Raw genomic sequence first — 11,192 nt, 5'->3', positions numbered from 1 at the left:
ACCTTTGGCAAGTCGCACTCTCTCATCTTGGAGGAAGGCAATGGCAAGGAAACCCAGGTCGCCATGAGTCGGGTGCCCTAAGGCGAAGGAGGAGGAGAGGCCAACGCCGTCCCCAAGAGGCGAGGCGGGAAGAGAGGAGGGCCAGGGAGGCTTCCTGGGGCTCGTTGCCTCCCGGCGGAGGCGTGGGCACCTGGGAGGAGGAGGAGGAGGAGGAGGAGGAGGAGGGCTGGGAGGGGCGGTCCCGGGCGCGGAGGGGGACAGCCTGGCTGGCTGGGTGGCCTCAGGCGGGGAGGGCTCGGCCTGGCCTTGCCTCCCGGGGCTGCGGGGGAGGCGTGGTGGCCGGGTCGGGAGGTGAAGTCAACAACAAACAAGAAGAGGCGCAGCCCGGTCCGCGGACAGTCCTCGGCGCCTGACTTGCCACCATGGAAGGCGCCGAGAGGGACCCGGAGGAGGTGGAAGCCTGGCTGGACGACCACCGCGACTTCGCCCGCTCCTACTTCGCCAGGAAAGCCACCAGGTGAGAGTCCACCGAGGGAGGGAGGGAGACAGGGAAGGGAGGAAGGAAAGGAGGAAGGAAGGGGGCGCGCCTCCTCCTCTCCCATTCAAACGCCGCCAAGGCACAGGCGCTCCCTTGTCTTGTCCTGCCCGGCGTTTCCTCCTTGCAGATGGTCCTCTCTCTCCTGGGCTTTCCCCTTCGCCTTCCCCTCCGCCCTCCCTGCTTGGGACGAGAGTCAGTGCCACTCTGCCTCCACCTCTTGTGTCGCCTTCAAAGGAATGCCTTCCCGGTCACGGAAGAGGGAGACTCTGGGCAAACCGGACCCAAGCCCCACGCCAGCAGCGCCCTCCTTGCCTCTCCCTCTCTCCCAGTCTTTTTATCTTTCCAATCAAGATCCTGGAAAGAGTTGAACAGCCTTGCAGCTCCAAAGCCTGGCTGTTTCCTACCTGGGGAAATCCTTTGTTGGGATTCCCCCAGGAATTCAGGGAAATTCCACACAGGAAACAGCCAGGGCCAACTAACACCTCCCAATATAGGATTTCCCCCAGGCAGGAAGCAGCCAGGTTTTGAAGCTGCAAGGCTTTTCTGTGCTAATCATGCTGACCAGTTGCAACATTTGCACTTGCCTCAAGCACAGAAGAGTTTTTTCTCCCACCCTGGACATTCAACAGATATAGAAACCCTACTTGCCTAGTTTCCAACAGACCTCACAACTGGGTTGTTGTATATGGCCATGTTCTAGAAGCATATAGCTTGAAAAACTTACAACTACCCAGACCGCACAACCTCTGAGGATTCCTGCCATAGATGTGGGCGAAACATCCTATTTCTCTTCATCCAGGAGACCAACATGAATCCCAACACTGTGGAACAGGCATGGGCAAACTTCGGCCCTCCAGGGCTTTTGGACTTCAACTCCCATAATTCTTAATAGCTGGTCAGCAGACTGGGATTTCTAGGAGTTGAAGTCCAAAACATCTGAAGGGCCGAAGTTTGGCCATGCTTGCTATAGAACAGTGGCTCTCAACCTTCCTAATGCTGCAACCCCTTAATACAGTTCCTCATGTTCTGATGACCCCCAACCATGAAATTATTTCTGTTGCTACTTCACAACTGTAATTCTGCTACTGTTATGAATCGTAATGTAAATATGTGAGATGTGAGATGAATTTTCATTCACTGGACCAAATTTGGCACAAATACCCAATACGCCCAAATTTGAATACTGGTGAGGTTGGGAGGGGGTTGATTTTGTCATGTGGGAGATGTAGTTGCTGGGATTTATAGTTCACCTACAATCAAAGAACATTCTGAACTCCATCAACGATAGAATTGGGCCAAACTTGGCACATAGAACTCCCAACAACAGAAAATTCTGGAAGTCAGTTCTTGTGGGTTTTTTCAGGCTATATGGCCATGTTCTAGAGACATTTCTCCTGACGTTTCGCCTGCATCTATGGCAAGCATCCTCAGAGGTGAGGTCTGCTGGAACTGGGAAAAAAGGGGTTTGGAAGTGTTTGGTGGCTGAGTGGAGAAAGGAAGGGGCCTGAGGCTGTTAGGAATGGTGGGAGTTGAAGTCCAAAACACTTGGAGGGCCCAAGTTGGCCCATGCCTGTTCTATAATGTAGATAGTTACATTATAATGTAGATAGTTACTCGTTCTCAGCCTGGGAACTGAGTCCACAATGTCCTCATAAAGGTCCCGAGAAGGATTAAATTACTATTACACTATGTAACACAATTTTCATTCCATGGTGATAAATGTTCTTTCTTAATTGCTTCTATCAGGAAAAAAAAACCACGGGGAACGTTTTGTTGTAGTTTTCCAATGAATATCTCAGAGGGGTGCAACCAATTTCAACATTGTTTGTGGCAGCCTCAGAAACAACGTTTCTGGAGTATAACAGCTACATTCCACGTAAGTCCTGCACAATTAAAACAGGAAACTACACTTTCAAACCAGGAACCGAAAATGTTTCTAATTATGTTACATAGTGTTGATACTTATAAGACTATGTTTGTTTCCAACCGATTCTTCAACCTCTGAGGATGCCTGCCATAGATGTGGATGAAACGTCAGGAGAGAATGCTTCTGGAACGTGGCCATACAGCCTGGAAAACTCACAACAACCCAGTGTTAATACTGTTATATTAGATTTGTATAGAATAGCTATAATCAAAGTATTGTATTACAATAGGAGCGTGTGCATTAAAAGATTAATTCATATCCCCCTCTTCTCAATTTGAAGGACCTTCATGAGAAAATAATTATTTGATGCATTTTGGGGGCTGCAGTGGCACAGTGCATTAAACCACTGAGCTGCTGAACTTGCTGACTGAAAGGTTGGCAGTTCAAATCTGGAGAGTGGGGTGAGCTCCCGCTGTTAGCCCCAGGTCCTGCCAACCTAGTAGTTTGAAAACATGCAAATGTCAGTAGATCAGTAGGTACCTTTCTGCTTTGGCGGGAAGGTAATGGCACTCCATGCAGTCATGCTGGCTTATGACCTTGGAGTTGTCTGTGGACAATACTGTCTCTTCAGCTTAAAAATGGAGATGAGCACCACCTTCTAGAGTATGATACAACTAGATTTACTGTCAAGGGGAAACCTTTACCTTAATCACACTTTTGGCGTATGTTCATCTTGAGATGTGAGAAAGCAGGTTTATTTCCAGCAGTATAACCTCTCGTTCTGACATGACAAACCAATATTAGACCTGAGGGATTATGGGACATAGTCCCAAAAACGTAACTTTCCCCAAATCTGCACAAAATCTTCAAGGATAATGTCTTTTACATTCCAAGCTTAGATTCTGTATCAGTGGCAGTTTCTCCCGTAGGATTCTGCATTTCTTCTTTATATCTATTATTCCGTTGTGCATCTTCCAGAATTCAGGAACAATGTTTTTCTATTCTCCTCAGACTTGTGCTACCAACCACAACAATCCTTGAATATGCCATTGAAGGCTTTAATGGTTGGAATCACTGGGTTGCTGTGAGTTTTCTGGGCTGTATTGCCATGTTCCAGAGCATTCTCTCTTGAGGTTTTGCCACATCTTTGACGGGCATCCTCAGAGGTTGTGATGTCTGTTGGAAACTAGACAAGTGAGATTTATATATCTGTGGAATGTCCAGGGTTGGAGAAGAATGCTTGCTAATTGAGGCAAGTGTGAATGTTGTAATTGGCCAGCTTGATTAGCATTGAATAGCCTTGCAGCTTCAAAGCCTAGTGGTTTCCTGTCTGGGGGAATCCTTTGTTGGGATTCTCCCAAGAATTCCCCAGAAAACAGGAAATTCCAGGCAGGAAACAATCCGGACCAGCTAACACCTCCCAACAAAAGATTCCCCCAGGCAGGAAGCAGCTGACACCTCCCAACAAAGGATTCCCCCAGGCAGGAAGCTTTAGCCTTTTCTTCCTTCCCTCTTTCCTCCCTCTCTCCCTCCTTCTTTATTATTATTATTATTATTATTATTATTATTATTATTATTAGTACACTTGTATACCGCTAATATCTCAGCCTAAATCGGCGACTCATTGCGGTTTACAACATTTAAAAACAACAATATTCAGATTAAAAATATAAAACACAAGTACATATGTGTTTTATATTTTTGTTTTATATATCCTTCTCCTTCCTTCCTTCCTTCCTTCCTTCCTTCCTTCCTTCCTTCCGATACAGAGCATATGCCATCCAGTAGTCGCCATCTGCTTGCCCACAGAAAACCATATATAATAAGCCTTGGCACTATAAGAGTCAATCTTGTTGCAATAGTGTAGTAACAGTGAGACCATGGACCATATTTTAGCTCTGGAGGACCACTGGTGCTCCATGGACCACAGGTTAGGAACCACTGCTCTAAACTGAGAGATGCTTTGGGCTATGGACTATTGAGTCTAAGAAAGATGCCCTGTGTTGTCCAAACAGTGAAACTACTTCAAATACTATTTGTAACTGGATTCTTTAACAAAGTACCTGTATGTTGAATACATGGAGCTTGTGAGTAAATGAAATATGCTGCCTTTAAAGAAGTCTTCTTATTTTTGTCTCTTGATTGAAAGAGCACTTCTGAAACTCTGCTGTATATATGAATGCTGGTGAATGCCATTTTCCTGAAAGGTTATGACTCGTAACAGGTAATCCTTTTACCAAGATGTTATGGCATCATATTGTTGAAGGCTTTCATGCCTGGAATCACTGGGTTGTTGTACATTGTTTGGGCTGTATGGCCGTGTTCCAAAAGCATTATCTCCTGACATTTCACCTGCATTTATGGCAGGCATCCTCACAACCTCTGAGGATGCCTGCCATAGATGCAAGTGAAACGCCAGGAGAGAATGCTTCTGGAACATGGCCATACAGCCCAAAAAACTTACAACAATGTGGATATGGCATCATTTTATAAAAGGTTGTGACTTCTAACAAGGTCATGCCTTTCCAAAGACCATAAAAACTCCAAAAGATTATGGAGATTTCCATTTTTCCAAAATGAGCAAGCTTGGGCCCCCCAGGCGTTTTGGACTTCAATTCCTAATGGCTGTTAGGAATTGTGGGAGTTGAAGTCCAAAACACCTGGAGAGCCCAAGTTTGCCCATGCCTGGTGCAGATGCATTCCATGCTCCAGCCTATGGAGTTTCACAAGCTCTTTCTCCTTCTCTGCCAAAGAGTGCTGATGCTTCACCCAAATTCTCACAATTCAATAGCAGTGACCCAGGGCAGTGACAGAGGGGTGCCAGACTGCATTCCTGCCAGGGTTAGTAGTAGATGTAGCTTGGGTGGCTTCCTCGCCAGAGGGCAGCCCTGTGCTTTTCCTGCAGCCCGAGCATGTGTGTTTTCTCTCCCGGTGGGACTTCTGAGTCGAGGGTGGGTCTTCTGCTTCTCCCCCTTTTTTTCTTCAGTGGGGGAGGACGGAAGAGAAGAAGCCAGAGGGGGCCGGATGGATGGCTGGCTGGGCTGCAGTCCGGCCAAAGATTTCCTGCCGAGATCAAGGCTGCTCTCGCCTGGCTTTCCTCACTTTCTCTTGTTTGACATGCTGCCTTTTGGAGACAAGACGAGGTACTCTTCTCCTCCGCCTTTTCCCGTCGGGGATTCGCTGCTGGACCCTGGGGAGCCCAGCTATATTTAGAAAGAAAAAAAAATGTGGAGTGGGGTGGGGGTGGGAAGAGAGAATCAGGTTTCCTTCTAGTTTGGAGAGCTCGCTTTTCTTTCAGGAACAACAGCACAAGAGAAGCCGGAGAAGTCTTTCCTCTTTCTTTCTCTCTTTTCCCATTTCCACTGGTTTCTTGACATCTGCCACCTCTTTGAAACCACTTCGACGGGGATTGCATGGGCTTTGAAGGAGTCAGGCTCATTCAAACGGTGCGGTAAGATGAGAAGGGGGATCCCATGAATTATTGACACTTGGGTGACAAGGGTCAAGGACTTTTTCTCCCCTGGAGCCCATCTGGAGATGAAGAGGGCTTCGCCTTCCTTCTGTTCAGCCCTTTCTCTCCCCTTTAAAATATCCCCAGGGAAGGGGCAGAAGTGGATGAACCATCGGGAAAGAATGAATCCAAATTCATTGGAGCAGACTGTATCAAGTGCTTAGGTGCAAGAAGGACATCACTGTAAAGTCAAGACAGTTTGGCATCACTTTAACTTCATGCCACGGTTCAGTGCTATAGAATAATGATATCTGTAGTTTGGTGAGGCATTGGCATTCTTTGGGAGGGAAAGATAAAGACTTTGGGTGCATCTATATTATAGAATTAGTGCAGTTTGGTGTCACTTTAAGTTGTCCAGGTTCAATAATAAAGGGAATTGTCGTTGCTGTAGTTTGGTGAGGCAGCAGCATTCTTTGGGAGGGAAGGATAAAGACTTTGGGTGCATCTATATTGTAGAATTAGTGCAGTTTGATGTCACTTTACGTTATCCAGGTTCAATAATAAAGAGAATTATCATTGCTGCAGTTTGGTGAGGCAGCAGCATTCTTTGGGGGAGAAGGATAAAGACTTTGGATGCATCTATATTGTAGAATTATTGCAGTTTGATATCACTTTATGTTGTCCAGGTTCAATAATAAAGGGAATGGTCATTGCTGTGATTTGGTGAGGCACCAGCATTTTTTGGGAGAGATGGATAAAGACTTTGGGTGCATCTACATTGTAGAATTACTGCAGTTTGATATCACTTTAAGACATCCACGCTCAATGCTATGGAATAATGAGAGTCATAGCTGGTAAGGCACCTCCAGAGAAGAGCAAAAGCCTTGGGTGTGCCTGCACTTTAGAATTAATGCAGTTTAACATCATTTTGACTGCAGGGCTCAATCCAATGGAGTCCTAGAGTTTGTAGTTTGGTGAGGCACCAGCACTCTTTGTCAGGGAAGCTTAAAAATATTGTAAAAGGACAGCTCTCATGAGATTCCATAGTATTGAGGCGTGGCTGTCAAAGTGGCATCAAACTGCACAAACTCTACAGTGTAGATGCAGCCTTTCTCAAGCCTTACATTAAGTGCTTCTGTTACTTCTGTTGGTGAAGAAAGTTTATTTTGCTTGGTTGCTTTGAGTTGTTTGGGCTGTATGGCCATGCTCCAGGAGCATTGTCTTCTGATGTTTCACCTACATCTATGGCAGGCATATGCAGAGTTTGAGAGGTCTTTTGTTTCCCTACCAGTAGTCACAATTTGGGTTTCACCTTGTGCTTTCTCTCTGATTTTCCTAGAATTTAAAAAAACACAGAGTGAGTGAGTGAGACAGAAAATGAAGCCCCTCAAAGGCAGAAGTATTTCTTCTGTTTTGTAGGGTTTAGTTCCTCTGCAAGGAGAGTGATGGGGAAATGAGGCAAATCTGTTATTTGTGGGTGTGGGTTGGGATTATTATATGGCTTTATGGTAGGAATGTTGTGCTTTTAAATAGCTGCACAAGCCAACTACTGTCTATGGGATGTCTGCCTTCAACTCACCTGTTGACTTAGGGAGACCCCATGAATTCTTCATAGGGTTTTCTTAAGCAAGGAATGCTCAGAGCTGCTTTGTCTTCCCCTGTACTTGGCATTTCTTGGGCATCTCCCATTCAAGTACTAGCTGGGGCTGACCCTGCTTAGCTTCCAAGATGAGAGAGGACTAGTGCCTTTGTCATCTGAAATGCTGGAGCCCCTGGTGGCGCAATGGGTTAAACCTTTGTGCCGGCAGGACTGCTGACTGCAAGGTCGGTGGTTTGAATCTGGGGAGAGCAGGGTGAGCTCCCATCTGTCAGCTCCAGTTTCTCATGTGGGGACATGAGAGAAGCCTCCCACAGGATGGTAAAACATCCAGGCGTCCCCTGGGCAACGTCCTTCCAGATGGCCAATTCCCTCCCAGAAGTGACTTGCAGTTTCTCAAGTTCCTCCTAACACACACAAAAAATCTAAAACGCTAGCATAATATTTAACCTGAGGTTCCTTAGAGTTACTGGGAAGATTTGCACTTGCGGTGTTTATTTTTGTGCATTTTATCACATAATATGGATCATGACTGATACGAATGGACTGTTTTTGTCTTTGACTTCAACTGAATACTGTCTGTATCCAAATATATTAGGAAAGCGATTCACTGTGAGGTGTAGCTAGGTGCTGAGCTGCACAGAGCAGTACCTGCGTAGCAAATCACTGCTACATGTTGGCTATCTTGTGTGATTGCTTTTCTTGTATCTATTATAATTAGGACAGGAAGCTTTTATTGGTTTATTAGCTAATTAAGATTTCCCCGGGCAGGGAGCAGTGTTTCTCATTGTGAGGGCCCTTCCAGGCAGGCCCTATATCTCAGGTTTGGATCCTAGATTTAAACTAGATTGTATGAGTCTGCACTGTCAGATAATCTGGGATAAACCGAAAACCTGGGATCAGATCCTGGGATATAGGGCCTGTCTTGAAGTGCCCTGATAAGTCTTATTGCATACGTTTAACACTATTTCTGTTGTGGTATCGAGGAATGAAAAATAAATATTTAAAGACCACATTTTATTTACTTTTTGAAACAATAGATGTTAAATGGAGTCAACCACACTTTTATGTTGACATTTTAGTATTGTTTAAGTGTATTTCAAGTTTTTCAGCTAATAGGTAGATAATTAATAAACTTTCTTTTACTGTCATTTCAGGTGTCAACCTTTATATAGAGTTTAGCATGTTATATCAAGCTGTACTGTATATTTTATGTAGAGTGTAATACATGAAAGTATTGATGCTTGTATATGCATTTTATATATGAGTGTATATCTCTCAATGGACATATTTGTTCCAATATAAAGACTTTCTATATATATTTCAGATTTCAATATTAATGTCAGAAAATACATTGTATGATTTTACATAGGATTTGTGCTACATTGGAATAGTAAAGACAAATATCACTTAAGTAAAAGAAACATTAAATATTAAATAACCAAAAAAATTGGTCCTTTAACAGTTTGCTTTACTTTCACACACACACACACACACACACACTGATGTATTTGCACACTGCTTTTTGGAAGTATATGAGTACTAGACAGATATCATTTAACGTTGTTCAGAGTAAAAAACATTACCAAGCAAGCCCATTTTCCTTAAATCATATTCATATTTCTTTGGAAGTCTAGAAAATGAATTATTCTCATGTAACTCTGATTGCAGTCATGAAACAAAATCCCAAGCTTTTATACTTGCAAGAAAGTTGTGTTGCATTCAGTTATGAAGTCTGTCCGCAGTATGTATGTTTGAGATTGCAGCCTCAGAAATTGAAAGTAGCTTTCAACAAACACAGTTGCCTATTTACATTAATAGGACGGTTTTGGATGTCTTTGTTTTTAACTCGGGGAGAAGAATGAGTAGTGATGAGTTTTGCTGCTATATTTTTATGATAAAATTAAGATCGATAATGGGGTTGAAGTTAGATGAAATCGTATCATTTTCTTGAAATGACTGTTTTGTGTGTTATGTTTGTGCCCTTTTTGTCCAAAACATTATTCAGTGATTTTTAGCTCCATATATGCAGAGTATCCCTCCAAAAAGTGATACACCATTTAATGGCTATGATGGTTAATTGAAGGCTAGGCAAATACATTTGTATTGAAGAATAAATGTTATAACAATTTATTTATTTATTTATTTATTCATCATATCAGAAGCAAATTGAGAGTACTGTTATAATGTATTTAAAAATGCAAGGTTTGGAGTGCCTCTGGTGTCGCTGTAAGGCGGTCCTACATTGTGCATGTGGCAGGGCTCAGGTTGCATTGCAGTAGGTTGTCTGTGGTTTGCTCTTCTCCACACTCGCATGTCGTGGACTCCACTTCGAAGCCCAATTTCTTAAGGTTATCTCTGCATCTCGTGGTGCCAGAGTACAGTCTTTTCAGCACCTTCCATGTCACCCAATCTTCTGTGTGCCCAGGGGAGAGTCTCTCATCCAGTATTAGCCATGGATTGAAGTTCTGGGTTTTAGGCTACCACTTTTGGACTCTCTCTTGCTGAGGTGTTCTGGCAAGTATCTCTGTAGATCTTAGAGAGCTATTTCTTGATTTAAGGCATTGGTGTGCTGGCTGATATCTGAACAGGGGATGGGCAGGGGGTGTCACTGCCTTCGTCCTTTCATTATTGGCTGCTACTTCCTGATAGATGTCAAGTGGTGCAATCCCGGATAAACAGTATAATTTCTCCAGTGGTGTGGATATAACTACACCAGTTATAATAATGATTTAATCAGAGAACCACCTCATCTCTTCCCAGCAGTGCATGGCTATTATATGGCTTTATGGTAGGAATGTTGTGCTTTTAAATAGCTGCACAAGCCAACTACTGTCTGTGGGATGTCTGCCTTCAACTCACCTGTTGACTTAGGGAGACCCCATGAATTCTTCATAGGGTTTTCTTAAGCAAGGAATGCTCAGAGCTGCTTTGTATTCCCCTGTACTTGGCATTTCTTGGGCATCTCCCATTCAAGTACTAGCTGGGGCTGACCCTGCTTAGCCCCAGTTGCCAACATCATTTAAAGTTTTATTTGTAATTTTGTGACACTTCTTTACAGTTGAAATCCTTAATCCTGTTAAGGGTGTGTGTATATATATGTATACATGTGTGTGTGTGTGTGTGTGTGTGTATACACACACATACTCACACAGAGACGGAAAATGTAATCCCATCCAAATTTTAAGCTGATAAAGGTGAATATATTTTTGGGGAACCCTGTGTGTGAAGGGATGTATGGGCACAGATGTACACGACCAGTCTATATTGACAGAAATTGAATCTTCCAGATTTATCTTCTAAAGCAAATTGTGATGTATGGAAAGCAGTTAGCCTTGGAGACTAAAGGATATGTTTCCCATGTTATATAATCTTGTTAGGTGTCTATTTTAAAAGTTTTCCCCCAACTGAAGTCATGGTACAACTGCAGAAAATTCAAATTAAAGCATCTGATTTAATACAGGGCCAAAGCTTTCTTGGCAAGGAACTTAGAAATCCCTCTTTGGGGACGTTCAGCAGCTCATATAATCAGGTTAACTTTCCAGTTTTGAATTTCCTATTGATTTTGTGGCTGGGTGCACTAAGGAAGAAAGCATTTGCTCTCCTGTTGTGAAAAGAACAATGTTGTATATTGGTGATGATGGCTCAGTTAGCTGTTTTGTTTAGAAGAGATGCCAGAAAGGTTGATTTTGGCTGCTATCCAATGTTTACTTATCTGGGCATGAAACCTGTTGAAGTC

General features: G+C 43.7%; 1 protein-coding gene across 6 annotated transcripts in view; it reads left to right on the top strand.

The window, feature by feature from the left end:
• The first annotated feature begins 279 nt into the window (after window positions 1–279).
• The window catches only part of PDE5A (phosphodiesterase 5A), a 94,317-nt gene continuing 83,404 nt past the window's right edge, over window positions 280–11,192 (top strand). For 2 of the 6 annotated variants that reach the window (XM_060779010.2, XM_060779009.2), the window contains exon 1: window positions 280–517. In XM_060779010.2, coding sequence (XP_060634993.2) covers window positions 423–517 — 95 coding nt within the window. In that variant the 5' untranslated portion in view covers window positions 280–422. Of the gene's footprint in view, window positions 518–5,289; window positions 5,549–5,719; window positions 5,857–11,192 lie in introns of those variants that run through there. The other 4 variants (XM_060779007.2, XM_060779006.2, XM_060779011.2 and 1 more) reach the window with 4 other exon arrangements.

Source organism: Anolis sagrei, chromosome 5, assembly GCF_037176765.1.
Source record: "Anolis sagrei isolate rAnoSag1 chromosome 5, rAnoSag1.mat, whole genome shotgun sequence".
Classification (NCBI taxonomy): Eukaryota; Metazoa; Chordata; class Lepidosauria; order Squamata; family Dactyloidae; genus Anolis; species Anolis sagrei.
This window is presented reverse-complemented; position numbering and strand designations above follow the sequence as displayed.